This window comes from Ambystoma mexicanum, chromosome 1q (assembly GCF_040938575.1).
Source record: "Ambystoma mexicanum isolate Mex_15411 chromosome 1q, UKY_AmexF1_1, whole genome shotgun sequence".
NCBI classification, from domain to species: Eukaryota; Metazoa; Chordata; class Amphibia; order Caudata; family Ambystomatidae; genus Ambystoma; species Ambystoma mexicanum.
Genome location: NC_090922.1, coordinates 851,073,256 through 851,100,350, shown reverse-complemented (window position 1 = coordinate 851,100,350; position 27,095 = coordinate 851,073,256). Strand labels below are relative to the sequence as shown.

General features: G+C 50.6%; 1 protein-coding gene across 3 annotated transcripts in view; it reads left to right on the top strand.

The window, feature by feature from the left end:
- The window catches only part of LOC138538019 (coagulation factor XIII B chain-like), a 792,475-nt gene that overhangs the window by 715,234 nt on the left and 50,146 nt on the right, over nt 1–27,095 (top strand). For all 3 annotated transcript variants that reach the window (XM_069641499.1, XM_069641498.1, XM_069641497.1), the window contains one exon: nt 8,147–8,344. In XM_069641499.1, the coding sequence (XP_069497600.1) occupies nt 8,147–8,344 (198 nt within the window). The remainder of the gene's footprint in view (nt 1–8,146; nt 8,345–27,095) is intronic.

Sequence of the window (27,095 nt, the reverse complement as noted above, 5' to 3'; positions counted from 1 at the left end):
TTTCAACTTCAAAATTTCCCTTGCACAGCTCCAACACCTATTCCTACTCATTATCCATTAACAATCTAGTACACAGTACATACTTGTAGCAAAACTGCTATTTATCTTAAAATGGCATCAGCTAATGCCATCCCTCCTCCCCAAGAGCCACCACTACTGCTGTAATCAAGGAGCATGAGAAACACTGCCCCCTACCATAGAAATAACACACGCCCAACATTTTCCCTTGTCCACCTACCCCTCCATATTAGTGTTTGGTTCCTCTTCCCTCATTTCCCTCCCCAACTTTCGTTCTCAGCTCTCCTGCCAAAAAAAATACATCCACAAATAACAAAAAAGACATATTCCTTTAGGATCCACCTTTCACAGTTAAAAAATAGAGCTAAAAAAACATGTATAGACTCCATCTACTTTATATTTCTCAGTGAAGTACATAGACTCAATAAGATTTTCCAACATGTCCATCCATTTGCATTTTGTGTTCATTTTGCGTTCATCCTCCGTTCCAGGGACTGGAACGGTGGATATTGGCCCAGCAGCCCAAGTGAAGCGTGGGTGGATAACGAGGTGTCTGGACCATTATCCCCCCATTCCTGCCCCTGAAATGGGGGATCAAGGCCATTAGCACCCTAGGTTCCCAAAGCGGGAACCCAGGGTGCTAAAAAAGAGGATTCCTATTCCTACACCGGGACGCCTATGGCGTCCCGGTCTAGGAAGGAAAATCCTTTTCCAAGATGGCCACCATGGAAAGGGAAGGCGAGGGTTCCATACAGGGCCCCTCTTCGCTTTCCATGGCAGCCTGCAGAAGGCAAAAAGAGAACCCTATGACCATATTACCACAAGCATATTTTCTTCCCTTTCACATCTATCCTAATTTCGAATAACTTTACCACAGAGCCAGTCCCAGGTGGACATGGCCACTTTAATCCTATGTTTTGTCCCTTGTGGTCATGGCCAGTAGTCAGATTTTCCAGATCATGACCTTATTCAATGACCCGGATAATCTGGCCACTGCCCATGGCCACAGGCTACCCTTCAGTCACTAAAGGTATACCTCTACTTTTCTTGTCAAATAATAAAACACACGCACATTTGCAAAACCATGCCTTTAGGTCCTTGCCAATGCTCCTTATGCAAGTTTGCTGGAAATCCACCCATGTTTTATTTTTTTTTAAATGTCAAATGCATGCACATACAATCGTCATATAACCTAGCCCCCACTGTACTAAATCCATTCAGACTTTACAAAAACATCTATATCTAGATCTATAATCTTTTTGCAATCCTTTGTGTAGATTTGTCAAATGGCACCACATTTATAAGCCTTTACAATATTTTGCCCCCCTCTAATTTTGCTACCTCTTGGCAGAATCCCACCAAACTTTGCAAAAACATTCATATCTAAATGTATTATTGGTTTCCCAAATTAAGTGTATATTCGTCAAATGGCACCTCATTTATAAGCCTTTACATTATTTTGGGACCTCCCCTCTAATTTTGCCCCCTCATGACAGAATCCCACCAAGCTTTGCATATTCACTCAGAATCATGGTTCATTAAGTGGTTCAAAAGTTATAAGCCATCCAAGAACTGCATTTCACCAACCCTGTAGTGCTGAGGTATGCGCAAACTTGTCAGGACTGTTTGCGAACATCTGAATTGTTTGCAGACTTTTGTGGCAAAAACCACCTGTTTTTTTGCTTCTTGCACCCATATCCATCCCATCCTCATCACCCCTCACCTCCCCAGAGATTATTTGATAAGTTTGACAAGTGCAATGTTGTGTTTTTTTAATATGTTTTTACCGCGATGTCCGTGGACACCGGCCGCTGTCCGCGAATCCAAGATGGCGGGCGTTTCCAATAATCTGACACACTTCACGCTCTTCACCATCCAATCAGCGAACACGTCACATATCCGCGGACATGACGCAAGCCGATACACCAATCGGTGTCCTGTCCATGGAGCAAACAGGGAAGTGTGTCCGCGGACCGGACATAGATATCACTAATTTTTTGTAACCTACTTTTTGGTAATTTTAAAAAGAACTACTGGGTGGATTTTCGCCAAATTTACAAAATGCACGCTTTTGGACCAAGCCCCTGCTCCTGCCGCAAATTTGGTGAAAATCCGTCTAGTGGTTTGGGCTGTAGGCGTGAGCAAAGTTTTTTTCCCCATTCAGTCTATGGTAATAAAATTAATTTTGGGACCCCCCTATAACTTTGCCCCTCCTCGACCAAACCTCACCAAACTTTGCAAAAAGGTTCAGAGTGGGCCATATACTTTTTTGCAAAGTTTGGTGTGGATTTGTCCAGGGAGAGCCAAGTTATAAGCCGGCCAAAACGTGCTCTTCCTATGGGTTTAGCAACGTAACCATAACATATAAATATATGGCCAATATATATATATATATATATATATATATATATAGAGTGAGCTTAATTTTGGGCACATTTTAAATGTGAACAGCCTCAACCGAAAATTTACAGAGACGCACCGAAGAGAGTCAGTCATTTTCCTGGATGTTTTGGTCAAATCAGACCAATGAGAAATCATTACTGAACATCATCGGAAACCGACTAGCTCCAACATGCCGCTTTTTGCTAGCAGCAATGAACCGACGCTGCTTAAGTGGAGCATACTATATGGCGAATTTGTGAGGATTCAATGGAATCGCACTAAATTGGAATGCTTCGATAAAGAATACAAATCCACTGCAATGAATTTCGTCAAACAGTGATATCTGAAAGCTATTCTATAGAGATCCTATCTGAAATCCCGTAATTTGAGCCAGACCTCTCTGTTATTAACCAACAGAATACCAAAGGAACTGGAAAAGAACAACAAAACCAGATTAATCCTCATATATGGTACCCACTCTAATATTATACGTAAGATCTTGCACTGACACTGGCATGTGCTACAATCAGATGAAGCCTTGTCACCATTCCTAGAGGAATGTGTCAATATAACATTTAGAAAATCAGCATCCATCAAAGATTCACTGGTAAGCAGTTTCATGCCCCCGACAACCAACATCTTAAACATTCTTCCATGGCTAAATGTGAACACCACCGTTTTTTTCAAATGCGCGAAGTGCAAAGCGTGTAAACATGCCCTCAACAGGACTAATTATCCACATCCCTCATTAGGCCATACGGTGGAATTAAAAACGAAAAAATTACGTGCAATATGGAATTTGTCGTATATGCCCTCGTGTTTGTGTAAGCTTTCGTACATAGGAAGTACTATTGGTAAACTGAAACTCAGAATTTTACAACACATGAGGGCTATAAAAAACTTTTATCCATCCTACCCAATGGTAAGATTTTTTGGATTACATCATATCAAAGAAAATCCTCGAGGGAGCAGTCGTGAACTTCAACTGCGCCAGATGGAGACTAAGTTTATCTTATATCTTGAAACCAAAAAACCTAAGGGACATAATCTTGATGAAGAGCTTTATACATTTCTTGGGACTTAGAATAGTGAAGATCAAGTTTTCCCCTTTTAGCCTGTTCATTTTAACGAGAATTGTTTATACTTTGGGATACATCTAGATCAGCAATCCTCATTAGATGGTGTCATTCTCATGTATTATTGTCTCATCAGATATGCACTAGACAGAACACTCCCATGTAGATTTTGTTATTTTAAAATTTTAATCATTCTCAGTCTCTCCCTCCTGTTATCTTTTCTAACAAAAGCATATACCGTTTCCCATCTTTTCTATGTTGAATTCATAGTATGAGAGAAGAGATCCATAAATGCATCTAAACCTTTATGCACTATGCATTTTATGGTCAAAGCATCTTTTCTGTATTGAATTCATAGTATGAGAGAAGAGATGAAAAAGCTTCTTGTCGAATGCATCTAAACCTTTATGCACTATGCTCTTTATTGTCAAAGCACTTTATTGTTTAAAAATGAGTGGTTTTCAGAAATTCAAATGCTCCATTGCAATGTAACCTTTTGTCCAGGAATGTGGAAAAGCTGTTGTTATAACAGAATGTATTATGCACGTTAATTGTTCAAATTACTGTTAGTCGACAAGTATCACTTGAAGGAATAGGTATGCCGTAGTCATACAAGGAGATTGAAGAAGCCTGAATGAGGATATTAACCATGCTTCGGATCAATCATAGCTATTCTCCACTATGCACTTTATTGTGAAGTATTAGATACCTCAAAACAACAATGGCTGCTTTTCAATATCGGCATGAACATTTAATACATATTGGTAGCAATGAATTATATGCACTTTGCACTTTAGTTGATAGCATTTGGCACTTTAGAAAATTGTTGTGCTCAAACTCATGCACTTTATTGTGATTCAAACTATATGACATCAAAACTGTAATAATATTGATGTGCTTTTACCAATTCTAGGTGAAAAAGAGTTTTCGATCATGATCGAGAAGCAGAGATTTTACATGCACTGGGCATGGTATCTCAGTAAATTACTTTTGGTAGCATCATAAGCTTTTGTTAGTAGATTGCTCCAGCACTCGGTGCTGCACTGGCTCATTTCTCTTATATAAAATAAATCCGGAGTGCAGAAATAGCTAACAGCTAGTCAGAACAAGAAATACAGCAGATGTATTTCTTTTGCGTTTGTTTTGTAATTATTTTTTACAATGAGTGTATACTGTAGAAAGTATTGTGTACAGACCTTTCTATACTAATGTAATTTGTTACAAAATGGCCACCACATTTTGCTGCTCATAAAACACTGTTTCTGATCCGAATAGTAGAAAGGGTAAAGGGAAAACAGGAGAAGAGAACCATAGAGACTGAGGATGTGTATTTAAAGTCACTGTGCAATCAAGTTTATGTATGTGAACAAGTAGCGGGAGCACTACGAAAACGTTTTGTACCGTGTTTTCTTCTCTCTTTTGACTACATGTCTAAATAAAACTGGATACTTTAAGGAACTGACTTTGTGCTTGGCAACTTGTGTCTTCCGTGTGTGCCGTCCTCCTGGGAGAGACACCAAATGTTTCTCCTTTTCTGCAAATAATAAATCACTTTTTATAACATTGTAGTGAAAAAAACCTATGTTAATAGAGAGTTAAGATGATCCGATTTATCCTAACGGAAACCATGAAATTCAGCAGGTGTGGGAAACGACAAATATCTAAACACAGAGTACCCCAATATATGTTCCCTATTATCTCATTATTAATCACTACTGTGATATCATGTATGTGCTCATTGGATGTGTACCTGGGGAGTCTCCAATTTAAGATTTCTTTCAGTTCCAATACCTGCTGGATTTCATGTGTTTTGTTGCAATATATTGTATAATCGTAACTTTGTATTAACTAAAGTGTTTTCTCTGAATTTCAAGGGTTTGGTTATGCTATATCTTCTCTAGGGCCAGAGGCTATGGTCTGTGGCCCTTTCAATTTCAACACCAATTTATACAAAGGACCCAGGACCACTGGCCAGCCTGCGGGCATGACCCACTTCCCCCTGCCTACTAAATAATCAGTTCCCACAGACCATGGCCTTTGGATTTGCCAAGCCAGACCCTTAAGCCATGCCCACTGTCCATGTCACCACCATAAGGCAATAAGACTGCTACCTGTGGTCTACAGCCATGACCACCCATATGTACATGTCCATGCCAATAGGCCAGTACTACAGCTGATGCCCATATCCTTCCTACGCAGCCGTGGGCCATTTCCCCTGCGTACCAATATTCCAGATCCCACCCACTATGGACTTTGCTGTGCCCACTGTCCACATTGCAAAAATTAGCCAAAAAGAGAGTGGACGATTGGCCATGGCCTTGGGCATGTCCATTGTCACATTTGCAAAAAATAGGCTAAAAGATCATGGGCAGTGGGTCAGGCCTACAATCGAGGCCCATAGTTCCCATATAATTAAATTTGGAAATCCCACCAGCCGTGCACAATGTACTATGCTGGTGGTCCTGTACATGCTTTAGCATACAGTTTGAAAATAGTTTCTGACCCTTCTTAGTTCCCATGTAAATATACTGCAAAATGTTACCACAACATTACTTAATTTGGAATGATGGCAATCAGAGGTGATTTATTCATTGACTTGAACGTCAAGGAACACAGCATAGAGCCCATACGAAAGCCACCTAACTAACCAAACCTGCCTTCCAGGCTGGGTATTTTTATAGCTTCATGGTCACCTGATCCTAGAAGGTTTGAGAAAACTTTTATGTATATAGATCATAATATTTATTTTAACGAATAACAATTACCAATTTTATAAATAGAATTCATACATACATAAATACATATATAAATAAAATTGCTTTCCTATTTCACACATCAGACACATAAGTAAGTAAGGTTCAGATAATGCTGTTTGCCCACGATCATAAAAGCCTGCACGATGTAACTAATCCCTCCTACTCGTTCTTACAATTTTCTTTTCCTTCCCATGAAGCACACGAGCTCAGAATATATTGTTTGCCCATTATCGCAGTGTGCTACTTTCTGAAGTCAATGCCAAGTATATCCACTCCTGCACCTCCACCTAGTACTATATTTTAGCAGACAAAACATTTTAAAGTAATTTTGCAGTACAAAGATGAGGCATGTGGGGTATTGAACTCCAATCTATTTCATCTAGTACAGTTACAGATTAACTATAACCTTTGAGATTTCTTGAATTGTGGATGCATGACAGCACTTCGATTTGCATGTGTACTTGGCAATAACCATGTGCATTGCGAACTATGCGTAAAACAATATCATAATTGCAACATAAAAATACAATACTTTTGAAGTTTTGTAATGTGTTTTAAAAGGCATTGCAGCTTGGATATAAGAAATCTATGATTATGTACACACACACACTTGCTGCTTACTTGCTGTCTAAGGTTCGATGCCTAATTCAGAATGCTCAAGTCACCCCTAACTGGAAACATATAACTGCAACAGCTCAATCAGTATTTATTGTTATATGAAACATCATAGACAAATGTCTGGTTTGAAATAAATCACAGTAACAAACGACTTATTCAATAAATAAACATTTTGTTGTGTAGAGGAAAGGTGTCACAGTGAAGATTGACTGCTACAATTGGCATATTTCTAAAGGTTTCTGTTTCTGAAGGATATTGCTAACCATTTTAAAATTCTTATCAGTGTTTTAATGACTTTTATTGGGAGTACTGTGACTGTTTGATTGCTTCTGCCTTTCCATTGATTATACTTGCCAGCAGTCAATGAAAGCAAATGTATTATATCTCATAGCTCACAGTTGTCGCACACAGGTAAATAGTACACTGGACAAAAAGATTATCATGGAACTGACACGCCAATGCATGTGCACACACACACTCAAACACACACATAAATAACAATAATGTTGTCTGCAATGTCTTGCTATTTGAAAATGATGCTGGCGAAAACAAAACTGCTTTAGCTAAGATGCAAAGGACCAGTGGAAAGAACTCTCAGCATGACAGGGAAGCTGACTGTTATTGATTGTGAGCAGCATTATATTCTTCATCCATCAATTTGCACAAAAGTGGAAAAAATAACTCTTTGTACCAATCATCATGGAAATACATGTAGCTCTTAAAAGCAGCATTTGACAATTGTACACGTGTGCCAGCTTCTACAAAATGCCCAACACTGTAGCAGAGCGTTTACTTTCTGCATCACATGGCAGCTAATTGACACAATTACCCCTATACAAACACATATTCAGCAGAAAGCTAACATTCTCCCCGACAGACCTAAAACAAGACTGAGACTGATCATTTTGAAATTCATAGCTGCAAAACCATTTTTGAACATTGGTGAATTCAAATACAATGCATTCAATTAATACATTTTGATTCACTTGCCAATTTGGTTATTGTCAGTAGTATTTACATGTTACTAATTCAATTCATATGGTTTCTTAAAACCACACGTTTGCACCATTGGCATCTTACATATTGCCACTGAGAACCTCTTTTAACAATGCCTATGCCACTACTCATGCCAGCGGAATGCAATATGGTCTCAGAATTACAACTTGCTTTAAAAAGTATAATTGTGTTGATTTCACAATGGGTAGGAAGCATATTCTAATTCTAGAGTATTTGCTCAGAGCCACAATAGCCACTTCTGTTTTCTGGTGAATGAAAACTTTTAACAATATGTTACAGGTCCTTGTCAAGTAGCACCAGAGAAAATGGAAGAAAACAACGTGCAGTTGAACAGAAAGCATGGAAAAAAAATATCTTTCGTGGAGGGTGAAACGATCGAATTTATATGTAGCTCTGGAGCCAGAACGCAAACACCAAGGTCTCTGTCTGTAAAATGTACAGCGCAGGGATTTGAATATCCTGAATGCATTAGCCCAAGTAAGTGCATTGTACTTCTTCCAGCGGCTTTCAATGGGGCAGAGGAATCACTCGTCTTGCTTTTAACATTAATTTTGCAGCACATTAAAGATGTATGGATGTATTATTTCAGATGCCATTGATAGTTTAGGTAAAGGTGTTATCTCTGAATGTGCCTCTCTAGCATTCGCCTTTATGTGACGCCCCACCATGGTAGCAGGCCTTCCCCAAGCAATTGAAGGGGTGCACATGAGTCTTTACAATTCAGCAGGCCACTTTGCAATCAAATATAAAGGAAAAGTACATTAAACGAAGTTGGAGCATCAGCATATACCTACAGGCCTGTTTTTTATTTAATTGCTTTGATTTGTTTGTCATATACATCATAAACCATTCACATAATGTTTCATAGATTCAATCCCAATAGCCATTTGTGGTCAAGGGAGTTAACCTACAGTGTATAGGAATGACCATTCTATGCAATTCCTTGAGTAAAGGTGTCAGGAATCTCTGGTCTGAACAGGTACACTAGTGCCCAGGCAGATGGTCAACTACATGCATTCTTAGACCAACATAAACACTGGGATAATGTGTGGAATTCTGGAGCCATGTGCTTGAGCCACCTAAGAATGTTAATTGGTGAAGAAGGAAAGGCCGATTCAAAATAACCTGTAGGATCCCAAACCTAAGCCTTTCTTCAGAACCTGTACTCCCTGTTGCCAAATTGGTATAGAATCACCAGGAGCTACAGTTAAGGTAGGGACGACAGTGTCCTTTGTTTAAGTGCGGGCATATTGGACATTCAGTATTAGAGGCAGGTAATCGGTATTGCTGCAAACCAAGTTCTAGAATCAGGGAGAACTAGAATTAGGCAAGGCAATGAGAACAACCAGCAGCGAGGCCAGCAGATGTCTGGCCCACAGCAGTTTCCAATGCACAGTCTTGCAAATGGAGTCGCAAGGAGGATTGTGTTACCATTTGTGTTTATTTTATTTTTACATTTATAAAGCACTCTAAACCCAGGAGCATCAAGACGCTAGTTGCATTACAAATTACAGATAGCCAATCATTCTCAAAAAGACAGAGAGTAATAAGTCTGTGGTCTGAGTTAAGAGAAAGTAAAAGTAATGTGGTCTGAATTGAAGTAATTTAAGTGAAGGCTTGAAATATCTAACCCCAGTACATTTATTGCAAAATGGCCCATGCTCCCTGTGGACTAATTAGGTTACCTATTTTATTTTATTGTCAGTTGTGCCCAAGCCTGTGCAACCACCTGTAGTTTTATTATATTCTCTAAAGCGCTGACCTAGTTTGAGATCAGCGTAGTGCTGTACAGGGTGTCGATAGCCAGCGTTTGACCTGGCATCTTTTAACAGTAGCTCAGTACTGAGAGTTGCGGTCTGTGAATTCGTATGTGCATACATTGGGAGTAGTCCTTGGTCAGGAGTGGTTGAAAAAGCCATGCTTTGAAAGATTTTCAAAATTGAAGAACTATGGGGGCATTATGAGCCAATACATGAATCGAGTTCCAGAGGGCGGCTGTGTGAGAAGAGGTAGGTCTACTCCTTGCGATGAGTTGTGATTCAAGCCGGTTGGTCGATTTGCAGCACATGGAGGTTGATGGAGTAGCACTTATCTTCCCTGAATGGATATCTGTGTCTATTATCACTGTTGAGACCTACTCCTCCTTCAAGTGCCTATTCTGCAGGCTCTCAGTCTCTCTCGCACTCTCTCCTAAATGTTCTCTTCTCATGGCCACCTTCTATCAGCCTCCTGGACAGCTCACTCTCTTCCTCTCGGATTGGGCTGACCTAGCGTCTTCTCTACTGTCCTCCTCCTATCAACGCCTCCTGTTGGGTGACCTCAACATCCACCTTGAATCTCCTGACTTGTCTGGACCTTTCTGCAACCTATGTGACTCTCTCTCCCTCTCTATTCTACCCTCTGGCTCCACTCATACCGCAGGCCACATGTTCGATGCTCTCATCTCCACTGGCATCCCACTCTCTATCCCTCTCACTACCTCTCTCTCTTGGACTGACCGCTCTCTTCTATCAACTCACCTGAAGCTCTCCTCTGACAGCAACTCACCTGGCACAGCCACTCTGCTTTAAGATCACCAGACCCATGAAAAAAGGGACAGTGGCTGCCTTTGCCTCCACCTACTCTCCCCCTCCCTTTCCTGTGGCTGACACCTACCCTTACACAGCCCTCACTGCCCTTAAACTCTCCATCTACAACACTCTTGATATTCTTGCCCCTGTCATGAGGGTCCGACTGAAGCCTTCCAAAAAGGGCAACTCTTGGTACGACTCCGACCTGGCTGCCCTTAAACGCAAGTGCAGGGCAGCTCAGCGGAAATGGAATTCGTCTGGTGGACCATCTGACAAACTGGCCTGCAGCCTCCTTCAAAGGCAATATCGACTCTGCATCCACTCCAAGAAAAGGGTCTTTATTCAAGCCTGCATCTCCGCGGCATCAAATAACACTGCCAAACTTTTCAAAGTCTGCAAGGAACTGCCCAACCCAGCAGCAGCCTCCTCCTCTGTCACTCCCACCCTCCTCTGCTCAGCCCTGGCAGCACACTTCACCACAAAAACCCAAGACATCCTCTCCTCCCTCCCCCCACACCTCAGAACACACCAACACCTGTGCCTCCCTTGGCCCCACCCCCACTACCACTCTCCTCTCTCTCTCCCGTCACACCTGATGAGGTCACCAGACAAGTCCGGTCTATGAAGTCCTCATCCAAGCAAGTTGAACCCTGCCCCTCCAAAACCATCAAGGACAACATTGACTCCCTCGCACCAAACCTTGGCTGACCTATCCAACCTCTCCTTTTCCAATGGAGTTTTCCCAACTGCTCTCATGCACTCCCTTGTGCACCCTCTTCTCAAGAAATCCTCTGCTGACCCTTCCTTTCCGTCTAACTACCGCCCGATCTCTATCACTCCTTTCCTGGGCAAACTCATAGACAAGCTGGCTATCTCTGAGCTAAACGTCCACACGAAATCAATCAGTTGTTTCCACAACGATCAGTCTGGCTTTGAAGCATCTAGAGACACGGAAACTGCTCTTCTGAACACCCGTGAAGACCTGCTCTCAATTCTCGACACTAACACTCCCTCTGTCCTCATTCTCCTTTATCTCTCCTCCGCCTTTGACACGGTTAACCACAACATCCTGATCCCACGGCTTCGTGACACCTTGGGAATCACAGGTCAGGCTCTGGCTTGGTTAACCTCTTTTCTCTCCGACTGCCCATCCAAGGTCAAACTTGGTTCCTTTCTCTCGACTATAACCCTCTCAACCTGCAACGTTCCCCAGGGTTCTAACCTATCGCCCTGGTTCTTCAACATCTTCATGGCTGCCCTGGCATGTGTGATTGCCACTTTCAACTCTAATTCCCAGTGTTATGCGGATGACACAAAACTATCGTGCAGGCTACCCTCAGCCGCCTCCTCCTCACTCATACCTGACTGTCCGCTATTCAGTCATGGTGTGCTGCAAAGGACCTTTGTCTCAATGCCAGTAAAACTGAGATTGTTTGCATTGGGACACCTGCTCCTGCTTTCCCCTTCTCACTCTGGCCGGCCTCCCTTGGCCCTGCGCCTTCCCCCACCTGTGAGGCTAAAAACCTTGGGGTCATCCTCGACTCGACTCTCTCCTCCTCTCCTTAGAAATACTCTACCTTTTCTTACTTGCCCTCAGCGGTTCCCTGTCTCAAGAGCCCTAGTTCTCTCCAGGCTGGACTACTGCAACAGCCTCTTCCTCAACCTCCCTGCTTCCACCCTGCGCCCTCTGCAACCCATCCAGAACAGAACCGTGAGACTTATCTTTGGCCTCAAGCCCAAGGACCGCATCTCTCCGGCACTGAAATCCCTTCACTGGCTCCCTGTGGCTGCAAGGATCAAATTCAATACCCTCTGCATTGTCCACGAGGCTTTCTGGGGCCTGGGACCTACTTACCTTCAAGGTTACCTTCCTAAATACTGTCCCTCTTGAGCCCTCCACTCTATCTACCTCCAACCTTCTGCGAGTGAGACGGTTCTCCAAGCAGAGAGTTGGAGGGAGATCCCTTTCCTCAGCAGGTGCATCCCTCTGGAACAGCCTCCCTGCCACCCTCTGTATTGAGCCTGAAATTCTCAGTTCCAGAAACTCGTCAAGACCTTCCTCTTCTCCTCTTCCTTCTCCCTCACCCTTCCCTGCTAACCTAGCACTCTGCTCTTCTTTCTCTTCCTCCTTCCATACAGCTTATTGACTGGCCGCCTGGTGTACCTCAGAGTCTCACAGGTCCCAGGCACACCTGCCAGTCCTTCTGCACTTGCTGCAAGGCCATACACCCCACTGCACTTGTAATAAGACCTTGAGAGTTTCTTTCTCACCCTCTTCACCAGTCTCTACTGACTGGGCGCACTTGGTGCCCTGCCCTGCCCTTCCGTTGCCCTCCCGCACTTGCACGATCTGTATACAGCCCTACCTGAAGATCGTTCTGCCTGTTCTCCCTTGTCTTTACCCCTTAATGTGTACTTGGAAAAAAAATGCAGAATTACCAATAGGCCTATGTGCTGTATCTAAACTGTTAAATGTATCATATTCACTTAGGGGTCGATTCATGGAATTAATGTGCGCCGAAAATTCCCGCGCAGAGGTGCCAAAACGTGCGATTCGCAGTAAAAGTGCGAAAATCACAGTGCAAGTGCGAAAATCGTAGGGAAACCAGCACACATCGATTCATGGAAGTCCGTGCACGAGAAAAACATTGGATGTGCGCTGAAAAAGTGCGCCGGCGCACAGGTCATCCAACAGAGTGCGCCACGGCCACTGCGAAATCGCACATAGCGCGGCGCACATCACAAAAGTAGGCGGAACACGGGGTGTAACACTCGGAATGGGGAACAACGTGTGAAAACATGGGCGTCACAGGGGAAGTACAGGAGGCAAGTGCGCGGAACGCCCACACGCTCGCCTACAACCCGTATTCATGGAATCGAATTGGGCAAACCAGCACACGGTGAAAGACGCGCACAGGGTTGCCCCTGGGCCTGGTGCGCTATAGAAATAAATAAAATACTAAAATACAGGGCCAAACAAGTACGCCACAAGAAAGCACGCGGTAGCATCCCTGCGCCTGAAAAAAATCTGCACCAAAATGTGCGCTAACACAAAGCACCCATATACAGCCATGATGAATGGTCCATACAGTGGCCCCTAATGAGGTGCAAAGGGGTACCGACAAACACGGACACCCGCTGTGTGAAAAATAGCGTGTGCGTGTGTTCCTGGGTGCGCAGGAAGTTCCACACGCGATTGGCCTGGGTACGTATACTTCGGGGTGTGCGGGAAGTTCCACACGCGATTGGCATGGGTATGTGTACTTCGGGGTGCGCGGGAAGATTCACACGCGATTCCAGCAGGGGACGTGTATTTCGGTGGTGCCCGGGAATGCTACACGTGACTTGGCTGTGTGGGTCCTCCCAGGTGTTCCCTCTACACCCTCCACGGCCCCTGCAGGCAGCCCACACCACCCTGCACCCCTACTCATGACCCACAGGCAACCCATCCACCATGGCCATGCCCCTCAGCCAACCCACATGTCAACTTGCACTACTGATCACCAACACATGTCTCCCAGCACCCCCACCCCCCAGCATCCAGGGGCACCCTCCACCAGGCCCCCACTCATGTCCCCCTGCACCCCCACCCCCCAGCATCCAGGGGCACCCTCCACCAGGCCCCCACTCATGTCCCCCTGCACCCCCACCCCCCAGCATCCAGGGGCAGCCTCCACCAGGCCCCACTCATGTCCGCCTGCACCCCCGCCCCCCAGCAGTGCAGGGGCAGCCTCCACCAGGCCCCCACTCATGTCCAACTCATGTCTCCCTGCACCCCCACCCCCCAGCAGTGCAGGGCACCCTCCACCAGGCCCCCACACATGTCTCCCACCACCTCCACCCCCCAGCAGTGCAGGGCACCCTCCACCAGGCCCCCACACATGTCTCCCACCACCCCCACCCCCCCAGCAGTGCAGGGCACCCTCCACCAGGCCCCCACTCATGTCCCCCTGCACCCCCACCCCCCAGCATCCAGGGGCAGCCTCCACCATGCCCCCACTCATGTCCCCCTGCACCCTCACCCCCCAGCAGTGCAGGGGCAGCCTCCACCAGGCCCCCACTCATGTCCCCCTGCACCCCCACCCCCAGCATCCAGGGGCAGCCTCCACCAAGCCCCCACTCATGTCCAACTCATGTCCCCCTGCACCCCCAGCATCCAGGGGCAGCCTCCACCAGGCCCCCACTCATGTCCCCCTGCACCCCCACCCCCAGCATCCAGGGGCAGCCTCCACCAGGCCCCCACTCATGTCCCCCTGCACCCCCACCCCCCAGCATCCAGGGGCACCCTCCACCAGGCCCCCACTCATGTCCAACTCATGTCCGCCTGCACCCCCACCCCCCAGCATCCAGGGGCACCCTCCACCAGTCCCCCACTCATGTCCCCCTGCACCCCCACCTCCCAGCATCCAGGGGCACCCTCCACCAGGCCCCCACTCATGTCCCCCTGCACCCCCACCCCCCAGCATCGAGGGGCACCCTCCACCAGGCCCCCACTCATGTCCAACTCATGTCTCCCTGCACCCCCACCCCCCAGCAGTGCAGGGCACCCTCCACCAGGCCCCCACACATGTCTCCCACCACCCCCACCCCCCAGCAGGGCAGGGCACCCTCCACCAGGCCCCCACACATGTCTCGCACCACCCCCACCCCCCAGCAATGCAGTGCACCCTCCACCAGGCCCCCACTCATGTCCCCCTGCACCCCCACCCCCCAGCATCCAGGGGCAGCCTCCACCAGGCCCCCACTCATGTCCCCCTGCACCCCCACCCCCCAGCATCCAGGGGCAGCCTCCACCAGGCCCCCACTCATGTCCAACTCATGTCCCCCTGCACCCCCACCCCCCAGCATCCAGGGGCAGCCTCCACCAGGCCCCCACTCATGACCCCCTGCACCCCCACCCACCAGCATCCAGGGGCACCCTCCACCAGGCCCCCACTCATGTCCAACTCATGTCCGCCTGCACCCCCACCCCCCAGCATCCAGGGGTACCCTCCACCAGGCCCCCACACATGTCTCCCACCACCCCCACCCCCCAGCAGGGCAGGGCACCCTCCACCAGGCCCCCACACATGTCTCGCACCACCCCCACCCCCCAGCAGTGCAGTGCACCCTCCACCAGGCCCCCACTCATGTCCCCCTGCACCCCCACCCCCCAGCATCCAGGGGCAGCCTCCACCAGGCCCCCACTCATGTCCCCCTGCACCCCCACCCCCCAGCATCCAGGGGCAGCCTCCACCAGGCCCCCACTCATGTCCAACTCATGTCCCCCTGCACCCCCACCCCCCAGCATCCAGGGGCAGCCTCCACCAGGCCCCCACTCATGACCCCCTGCACCCCCACCCACCAGCATCCAGGGGCACCCTCCACCAGGCCCCCACTCATGTCCAACTCATGTCCGCCTGCACCCCCACCCCCCAGCATCCAGGGGCACCCTCCACCAGGCCCCCACTCATGTCCCCCTGCACCCCCACCCCCCAGCATCCAGGGGCACCCTCCACCAGGCCCCCACTCATGTCCAACACATGTCCCCCTGCACCCCCACCCTCCAGCAGTGCAGGGCACCCTCCACCAGGCCCCCACACATGTCTCCCACCACCCCCACCCCCCAGCAGTGCAGGGCACCCTCCACCAAGCCCCCACTCATGTCTCCCACCACCCCCACCCCCCAGCAGTGCAGGGCACCCTCCACCAGGCCCCCACACATGTCTCCCACCACCCCCACCCCCCAGCAGTGCAGGGCACCCTCCACCAGGCCCCCACACATGTCTCCCACCCCCCAGCCGTGCGATTTGCCTGGGTACGTGTATTCCTGGGGTACGCGGGTAGTCTCCCATGCGATACCATCAGGGTACGTGCATTATGGGTCCGCGTGAACTTCCACATGCGATACCAGCAGGCTACGTGTAATACGGGGTTCGTGGGAAGTTCCACACACGATTCCCCTGGGTACGTGTATTTCGGGGTGCTCATGAACTTCCACACGCGACTGGGCCTGTGAGAGTGGGGTACGTGTATTCCAGGGGTGGGCGGGAATATTTACTTGCGACTGGGCGTGGGAGAGCGTGTTACTTGTATTCCTGGGGTGGGCGGGAAGATTCACACGTTCGCCTACAACACACAGAAAAATATATGGTCCAATCCTGAAACCGTGCAGCATAAAAGTGCAAACAAACAAGCTCAGACGCCAGGATGAATATACCGTTCCTAGCAGCAGTGGCCGTGGGTTACCAAAGGAGGAGGAGGAGGAGGATAGTGAGGGCCCGAATTCTCACTCCCAGAACCAGCCTTTTTGGGATGCCTGATGTATGGGAGGTACAGGTTTCCACCACACATAATACTGGAGCTGGTCAGTGAGTGGGAGGATGACCTCACATCACCCACCCTGTGCTCCCAAGCACTCAGCCCCCTGGAGAAGGTCCTCAATGTACTGCACTTCTTGGCCACAGGATCATTTCAGCGGACAAGTGCCATAGTGGGTGGGGTGTCACAGGCCACGCAGTCACGCTGCCTACACCAGGTCTTGAACATCATCACTGCACGCCCATCAGTCCGTAGGTACATATACCTGCCCAGGACACCTGCAGAAAGGCAGACTGCCGCCCTCGATTTCTATGGTGTGGCACAATTCCCCAAAGTGCTAGGTGCCACCAGGGCATCTGAGCATGTCTATAGGAACCGCAAGCACTGGCATTCCATCAACATGCAGGTAGTATGTAATGGCAAGGGAATCATCACCTCAGTATATGCGAACTATCCAGGGTCCACCCACGACAGCTTCATTTACCGAATGTCTACCCTAAGCCGGGACCTAGATGCTGGGCGGCATGGCGATACATGGCTGCTTGGTGAGTATGAATGCCACTGCACATGCATGCATGTCAGATGCAGAGTAATGTCACTACCCCACTAATGATACCCATCACCTCCTCACCAGGGGACAGTGCCTACCCTCTGAGCACCCACATGATGACGCCAATTCGGAACCCCATCACGCCTCCCGAGGTAAGATACAACACAGCCCATATTGCAACCCGGGGCATAGTGCAGCGCACATTCGGAGTGCTCAAGTCACGCTTTCGCTCCCTTGACCGTTCTGGCAGGCAGCTGTTATATGCGCCCCCAGTAGTGTGCAGCATCATAGTGGCAGCCTGTGTCCTGCACAATGTTGCAACATGCCGGGGCCTGGCTGTGGACATGGTGATGCCCCCACATCCCCAACCACATGCACGCCCGCTGTGCATGGGAGGGGAAAGGGCACGGGGTGAGGCAGCCCGTACGCAGCTGGTGGCTAATTACTTCACATAGAAATCACACCCCTGTGGAGTGCACACAGCCCGGCACATACCATCTGACAAGCAATGATGACTCGACCTGACAATTATGACGAACAAAGGTACAGTCAACTGTCAGAACCATAGCAGCCTGAGATTGTTCATGTGGAAGTGTCACAATGTGTGCATCCCTACCTACACAAACACCACCAATGCAGTGTCATCAAAAGACACACTTCCATGCTGCAGAAATGAATATCCACTTGCAAAATACTACAAGGAAGACAGTGCCATGTCACCCAACCCCTCCCCGGCACGGCCACACAACACACCATGGCATGTCATGCAATGTGAGAGCAAACAAATTCATCCCCACAACATGCCCCAAGTGTCACCAACTACAGTGTCCCTAATGGAAACCTGGCCACACATGAAATGCTCACAGTAATGCAGGACCTACAACACACATTACCAAATACTTACCAAGAATACCAATCACCTACACAACCTCCAACCTACCTTAAACATGACATTACAGACTTAAAAAATCGGTAGCCTCACTACCTGATGATGCCAGCACTTCGAAAACTTCTAGCGCCACACAAGAGTATAGGTGCACTGCTTACAACATGGACTCCAGTTCCAAGGTTGACCGCCTTGTGAAGACATGAGAAATGGACCTGAAAATTAGGAGGATGAGATGGATGCAGAGGCACATATCAATACACCATGCAGTGTACAATGCAACAACAATATGCACTATGAATGTATACACAGTATTGACTACAGACTGCCCACACATCGAATGGGAGTCCAACGTCACCATGCACGTCAATGTCACTTGGGCACACCCTTTGCAAGCCCATGGAAACGGGAAGCAGGAGGGGTGTGTGTCACACAAACCCAAGCATCTGAACCAAATTCATGACAAGCCTGCATGTGCCCAGCCACAATACAGCGTATGCCCACGGGAGCCACACAAGGCAACACACTGTCCCAAAAAATAAAAATTGAAAAAAAATAAAAATAAAGATCAAAAATGGCCATTAATGGGCCCAGGGGGGGGGGTGGGGGAGGCCACCCAGGAGGTCCGAGGACAAGGTGCACACCAAAACCCACCTGTGTGGATCTTGCGGAAAAAAAAAAACACCTCCATGGGCTCATGGCCTACACGGCTACCCTATTGTGAGAGAATCACTGCTGTCGCTCTGCTCGCCCTCTGCAGCTGCATCAGGAGGTGGTGGCACTATGGGAGGCAGCCCACGCAAAGCCCTAGTCTGTTCCTCCATGGCAGCAAGCATGCGGGTGTGGTAGGTCTCGTTCTGGAGGATAATTGTACGTAGGTCCCCATGCAACAACTCACGGGATGCCCGGACCGCCGCCCTAGTTGCCTGCATCTCAGCTGAGAGCGTACGTGTGAGACGCTCCAGCTGCTGTTCTGTCCTTCTGTTTGTTGAAGCCTCAAGCTCAACAGGAGTTGTCCTGAGGTGAAGGAGTTCCACCCTCAGGGCTTCCCTGTGGCCCTGGGACTCTACGGAAATGGCTTCTCGCAGAGTCGCCAGTGCCGCCCGCCTGTCCCTGTCGGATGCCAACATGTCCTCCCTGTGTGACTGGCAGATGGAGTCTGTTGCCTGCTGTAGTCGCTCCATCAGCCTTTCGGGGGTGACAATGGAAGTGGCCACCCTATCCATGGCCTGAGCCATCATCTCTGATGATGCTGCCTGTTGGGTTGCCATACCGTATATGGATTGCTCCCATGCGGTATTGCCAGGTGGCGGATGGCCACCATGTCGGCGGGCACCACACCTGTCTGGGGCAAGGCGAACTGCGCCTTGCTGTGCCGGCACTGCCTGAGGCTGCAGGACTGCATTCCCCCTCTGATCTGCTGGCCCAGGAACAGAATCAGATGTTGCGGAGTGTGACCCTGCATCCGTAACCACCAAAGGCATACCTGCCAACACTGACATCCCCATTGAGGGTTCTAACCCTGGTGCAGGTGGGTCGGAGAACAGAATCCCTCCCAGGAACACTCACCTGCGACGGCACATAGGTCTCATCATCCGAATCGACACCTGAATACAGCTCGGGGGAGGTGCAGCCAGAGACACCCCTTGAGAGCACGACCTGCAGCAGTTGTGGGTTCTCACCCACCACCACACCACGTCCCTCACTGGTGGTCGGTCGGCCCTCAGACCCCTCCTCGGTCTGCACCATCTCCACAGCCCCAGCAGTATCAAGTGCGTCATCCCCTGCAAAGACATAAAAGAAAACAAATGGAAACCGGCATTAGCACTATGGCACACAATTAGGGCTGAGAGGCTACTGAAACAGTACTTGATCGACACATGTCCCACATGACTGAAACCCTCCTATGCATGCACCGTCACTGCGTGTGAAGGGTAGGCAGATGGCACACATAGTTGACACCAAGATGGAAGATGAACACATTTGCTGCATGCTGCCTACCAGTGGCATCACACATTGGCCAGTGATTGGCAGGTCAAATACACATGCCATCACACAGATGGCATGTACCCTAGCCATAAAGTGAAGAGGGAGAGGAGGGCACCAATTGTTCATTCAGTCCAGTTTGCTCATGAAATTGATTTTTTCATTGAAATGGTTCAAATGTATAACCTGGAGCTGCCAGTCCAAAATGGTCCTATAGCACAGGGACATGTCTACACAAATCATGTCCAGGAAACAAAGCCAGTCCACTGTACCATAGCCATGTCAGACATGTGACAATAGGACTGAGAAATGCTGAGTAAAAGTGGTGGTATGCAAACAATCTGCCTGAATGAACAGAGGAAAATAAGCAACAATGTTGTGGCAAGATGACACTTCAAGGGCAACTGGCGTGGTGTTGGGCTGGATGTCTAATGTTGGCAGAAGGGATACTGCTATACCCAAATGCTGGTGCGCAGAATGTATTGGATGAGACACATGGATGACCCAAACCACTCAGGCACACACACCCTCACCTGGCACCCAAACAGAAGCCCTCTCCCACACACCATGCACATGGATGACACACACATGCATGTGCACTCACCGGACAATGCCTCGTAATCTGCCGGTTCTCCCATGCCTTGGATCTGTTCCTCCGTGACGTAGGTCCCAGCAACCTGCTCATGTGGAGTGAGTTCTATGTCCTCTGCTGGAGACCCACCTCCAGTCACTAGAGTTGCGGCATGACTTGAGGCCAGCTTATTCTTTGCCCTGCGCTTCAGGTCATTCCAGCGCTTGTAGCATTCAGTAGCTGTGCGCCTCACGAATCCAAGGGCACTTATGATGTCCGCTATGGTCTGCCACTGTGCCTGACGTTGTGCAGGTGTGGTCTTGGATCCTGCAACAATCACCATTTCGCGGTCATGTGCGGACACATACTCTACAAGTGCATTCAGTTCGGCCTCATTGAAGCTGGGCTTCCTTGACGGGCCGGACTGTTTAGCCGTATCTGGGCCATCAGCCTGTACTGGACGAGCACTCTTCCTCTTCCGCTTGGAAGGTGGTGGGGATCCTGAGTGTCCTACACCGCTCTGGACACTAGGGGCAGGAGCCCCGGTGGACTCTGTACTAGGAGTGTGGGATTGCACACTCAACATGGGAGTTGGTGCAGGCATTAGCTCAAGTGTGATGGTGTCAGGGGGAATGTCAGCATGATGGACTTGGACCAACACTGTCCTGGCTGTGTGTGTGAGAGGTGGGGTGGATGGAGCCGCAGCTGCCCCTGCAGCCTCCCCAGCCTGCCTATGCGGGGCAGCAGCTGACCTAGCTGCCCCTGATCCACGTGGCCTGATGACACCAACGTGCACCGGCGCACGTGGCCTAGACCTGCTGACCTGGAAGTCAGCCATGGAGTCACCCTGTGCCAGGTCTGGTTCCACAGTGGGCTGGTCCAACAAGGGCTGAGCATGCATGGTGTCAGCCACGTTACCCTCAACCGGGGGGGGGGCACGGGTGTCCCTGACTGCTCCTCCACACATGGGGGGCTAGGGGCACCCTGCAAGTCACGGCCACTTCCCCTACCGGACCCACCATGGCCACCACTTGGGGCTCGGCCACCACTTGGGGCTCGGCCACCTTTGCCACCCTTACGGCTTATTCGCCTCCCAGCCATGGCACTGATGTAATTGTGCATATGGGAGTCGATGTGAGCTATTGTCCTGGGCAATTGGGGGTCAAAGGGGTTGGGTACCAGATGGTAATCGTACCCTAGTGCTCTAGCAAGGCTGTATGTCACCCCTTGGGAAAGATGATGGGTCACGCAACGCACTGGCACCCCAAAAAAGGGAAGTAAGGTGCACGCAACCCCTCCTAGACCACGTGTGTGGAAAAAGAAACATGCACTACGCTGTGGCACCCAGAAACACAAGAATGAACATATGCGTGTCACACGCAGCCTAGAATGACCTCTGAAGGGGTATGCGACACACGGGGCAAGCACAGATGTTGAATACGTGCACGACTCACCGTCTGCCAGGAAGTAAAGCGTGAAAAATATGCGCGTGTGCGCGTTGGCAACACCCCCGCCAAAAGAAGAATTGTACGCTGTCTGAGGAGACAGGACAACAATAGAAGGGAACGCTGTTTGAGGAAACAGGCCCAGGAAAAAGAGGACAAGAGAAAAAGCTGTCAGAGGTAACAGGGAGTACGAACTTGAAACGCCTGAAGTAAATCGCGTGTGAACCGACAAGAAGTACAGATTTCACCCGCTCGCTCTCCACGAAAAGCACGTACAAGGAAATGGCGTTCTACACGTACCTGTTATACACACGTCACAGACGCGCATCGCGATGAGGCCATTTCCACCAATTACACGCTTTGACACTCGGAGGTGTATCTTTTTTTTTACACGCGCCATTCTCTACGGCCATGCGCGTGACATCATAGCTGCGCATGGGGGCCTTTGGGCCAATGAAATCACGTATGCGTGCAGACGCGCTTATGCGCTAAGGGCCTTTCCTCGAATTACACACAGACGTGCAGGATTTTCACGTGCCAAATCACTCCGTATCAAGCTGGCCACGCGTAAGCACACGGAAGACCACGCTCCTGCCCAGAAAGCCGATTTACTGCCCCCCAGAGCCCCGAGCACGCTCCCACCTGCCATCTGCTGCTGCCTGACTGCCTGCTGCCCACGTGCCCTGCCATTTGCTGCCTGCACATCAGCCAGGGGTGCTGTTGCTGTGACCACCCCTGCTGGAACCGAAGACTCCCGACTGGGATTCCATCGCTCCACAGCCCAGCCCCAGGACCCAATTGCCCACCCACTCCTGCCTCTGGGGTTGTCATGTCAGGCACTGCAACATCCTGCACCACTGACAACCCCCGGCCAGAGAGGCAGAGGGGCACCAGCTTCACTGCCACCGAAGTTGGTGTCCTGGTGGAGCAAGTCCTGGGGCAGTATGATGCCCTCTTCGGAAGTGTGCGCGCCGACAAGGAAGGACGGACTCGGATCTGGACGGACATCGTGACTGCCATCAACGCGGAGGGGGTGGCAGTCCGCGACTTCCAACATGTCAAGAAGCGCTGGGAGGACTTCAGGTCCAGGACCCTGAACAAGGCCCGGCGCCTCTTGAAGGCAGCGGATGCTAAGGGGCGCCGGGGCCACTTGTCGGAAGATCAGATGAGGGTCCTGGAACGCATATCCCCAGCGCTCCACGTCCAGGTCCTTGAGAGGCAGGCCCGTCTGGAGTCGAGCGGTAAGTGTACATGATCATGATTGTAAGCTGTGCGTGTGGTGATGTGCCAGGAGTGTGCCGGTTGCACATCTGTTTGTATGGGGCCGAGTATGGGTGGGGGTGTACAGGGCCGTGAGGATAACACATGCAAGGGCTGTCATGTGTGAGACATGGATGGTGCTTGTGTGTGTAGGCTTGCATGCCAAATGCAGTTGTGTGGGCACACATGTTTGGATGAATGTGTATGTAAGTAGGCATGTTCATGTTGTCACGCATGTATGTTGTTTTCAGCTGCATGTATCAGCACTGTGTACATGTGCATGTGTGTGTATTTGACAAGGGTGCAACAGTGATGCAACATGGATGCATGTGACAGCCGGATGTGGAAGCCTGATTGGCAGATGTGACATGGATGCCCATCTGAACACTGCGACAGTTGGCTGAGGTGTACACATGCATGCAAGTGTGGTGGTGTGCGTGCATGTGTAGTGCACTCCCTGTGTTGCATGTGATGTCTGGCTCACCTTTGCCTGCTCATGCTGTTGTATGTGTATGGATGGTGCTGGCAGTGGTGATGTGGCTGTGGTATGGCTCATGTGTGCAAGTTGAAATGACATGTGTGTTGCCAATTGTGATGCCATGTCTGAGGTTTGCCAATGCCACTCATGTGCAACTGTCATGTGTGTATGTGTCCATTGTACAGTGCCCTGATGCCTGTGTTTTATTTCTCCCTGTCTGCAGCGTCAACTGATGAAGAGGGCGGAGAAGGTGCTGTGGAGCAAAGCGGCGGGGATGGCACCGCCAGCCGGAGACGCAAGGCCCGGCTCCCCTCCCAGGTTGTGATCTCGTCGGGGAGTGAGGAGTCTGGTGCCGCGTCCCAGGCCGCAGCTGCCGGGGGGAGGTCCAAGAGGCAGAGGTCGGAGTTGGACTCCTCGGCAGCAGAAGGGGCAGCTGGGACCCCACAGGGCCCAACGGGGGAAGATGGCACGGAGTCATCCAGGTTGGTGGGGGGTTTGGTGGAGGAGGAGGCCGTGCAAGCAACAGAGACGGGGTCTGGAGGTGGGGATTCCACTGGTGCTAGTGGTGCAGTGCAGGACCAGGGACAGGAGGCAGCACAGGTTGCAGCGGAGGTGCCTGTGTGCAATCCTGTCCCTGATCCTGTCACTGCATCATCTTGCACCAGCAGGGATGCCTACGTCCAGACCCGTTTTCAGGCAGGGGATGAGCTTACAACAACTGGCCTTCCTCTGCCTGCGGACGTGGCTATCCAGCTACGGGTTGAGCCTGTCCTGACTGGTGTGGCATTGCGTCAACGGGCCATGCGAGGTGACCGGCAGTCTTTTCATGAGGAGACTGCATGTCATCTCGAATGGCTCGTTGACCGCGTCGGCCTACTGGGACAGGTCACCCAGGCCGGATTCCTCCGTTTGATGGGGCTTGCTCCGACCCCCTCCTCAACTGAACCCCCTATGCGCCAGTCGTCATCCGTGCCATCTTCCCACCCATCAGTCACCTGGGTGCCCTGTGGAGCTGCCTCTGACGGTGCGGCCAGGCTGGTGGAGGAGGCATCCCTGCCACAGTCGGGAGTCAGACCTCCAGCAGGGGTGGCCACATCAACAAGTGCACCCCAGCCAGCGGAGGATGTGCAGGCAGCAGGAGGCAGTGCACGGGCAGAGGCACAGCAGCAGCAACGTGGTGGGAGCCATGATGGCTCGGGGCCTTTCACATCGAAGGGGCAGGCATCGGCCGGAGGGCAGGAGGACCCAGGACGGGAAGTGTCTTCCGTGTGGCAGCGGTTGGGCCACGCCATAGATGCGGAGCGGCAGCGGGCGGAAGAGGCACGGCTCACGATGGTCAGGGTGGAGAACTCCATGCGGAGGGCCCTGAGGCGGGCCGAGTGCCTCGAGGCAATCCGCAGGGAGTTTGGGGTGAACATGTGGACGGCCCTGCGGACCCTCGGGGCCATGGAGGAGGACCGCCTCCGGGACATTGAGCAGGAGTTCGATGATGCCCTGGGCCGGAACATCCCGAAGTGAGCCGTCGGACTAGCCCGCTGCCCTTGTAAATAGTAATGTAGTTAGTGTTAGGTTTCCTTTGGTTTTGCATTTTTTTTTGGACCTTTTGGACAATGGGCCACATTTTTGTATATAGTTCTTTTTTTTTTAGGTAGTGTTATTAGATTTACTTTTGTGGACTGTGACTTTGGACACCTTTCCTTTGCATTATGATTTGTGGTTTTGCATTATTTCACGGACCAGCTGTTTTTTTTTTTTAAATTTCCATTATTGTTTGTTTATTTTTTATTCAATTTATGTTGCTTTTAATATATATTTCTACTTCTGACTTCAATGTGTAGTATCATGATATGGGTTTTGACATTCACTGACACCCATTGGGTGTATGTGAGGGACATGTGTTCATTTCCAAACTTGCAATTGGGGTTCTATCATGTTTTTGCCATTTCTAAGTGGGTGGATGCAATACTCAGGTGGGTGTTTGGCATTTGGAGGCTGACCATAAGGGCCAGGGATCTAGATTGTGGTGACATGTTGGCTGGGGGACATTAGTGGGGGCTTGGTGGAGGCTGCCCCTGGATGCTGGGGGGTGGGGGTGCAGGGGGGCATGAGTGGGGGCCTGCTGGCAGTTGCCCCGCAATGCTGGGGGGTGGGGGTGCAGGGGGACATGAGTGGGGGCCTGGTGGAGGGTGCCCCTGGATGCTGGGGGGTGGGGGTGCAGGGGGACATGAGTTGGACATGGGTGGGGGCCTGGTGGAGGGTGCCCTGCACTGCTGGGGGTGGGGTGGTGGTAGACATGAGTGGGGGCCTGGTGGAGGCTGCCCCTGGATGCTGGGGGGTGGGGGTGCAGGGGGACATGAGTGGGGGCCTGGTGGTGGGTGCCCCTGCACTGCTGGGGGGGGGTGCTGGGAGACATGAGTTGGTGTTCATATTGCAAGGTGACATGTGGCTTGGCTGGGGGGCAAGCACATGGTGGATGGGCTGCCTGCGGGGCATGACCAGGGGTGCAGGGTAGTCCCCTGTGCTGTGGGCTGCCTGCAGGGGCCGTGGAGGGGGTAGAGGGGACACCTGGGAGGACCCACACTGACAATTCACGTGTAGGAGTCCCCGCGCACCACTGAAATACACGTACCCCGCTCCCCCAGGCCCGATCGCGTGTGAAATCACCCGCGCGCCCCTGTAATACACATACCCCGCTCCCCCAGGCCCGATCGCGTGTGAAACTTCCCGCGCACCCCTGAAATACACGTACCCCGCTCCCCCAGGCCTGATAGCATGTGAAACCACCCGCGAGCCCCTGAAATACACGTACACCCCTCCCCCAGGCCCGATCGCGTGTGAAACTTCCCGCGCACCCCTGAAATACATGTACCCCGCTCCCCCAGGCCCGATCGCGTGTGACACCACCCGCGAGCCCCTGAAATACACGTACACCCCTCCCCCAGGCCCGATCGCGTGTGAAACTTCCCGCGCACCCCTGAAATACATGTACCCCGCTCCCCCAGGCTCGATCGCGTGTGAAACCACCCGCGAGCCCCTGAAATACACGTACCCCCCTCCCCAAGGCCGGATCGCGTGTGAAACCACCCGCGAGCCCCTGAAATACACGTACAACCCTCCCCCAGGCCCGATCGTGTGTGAAACATCCCGCGCACCCCTGAAATACACGTTCCCCGCTCCCCCAG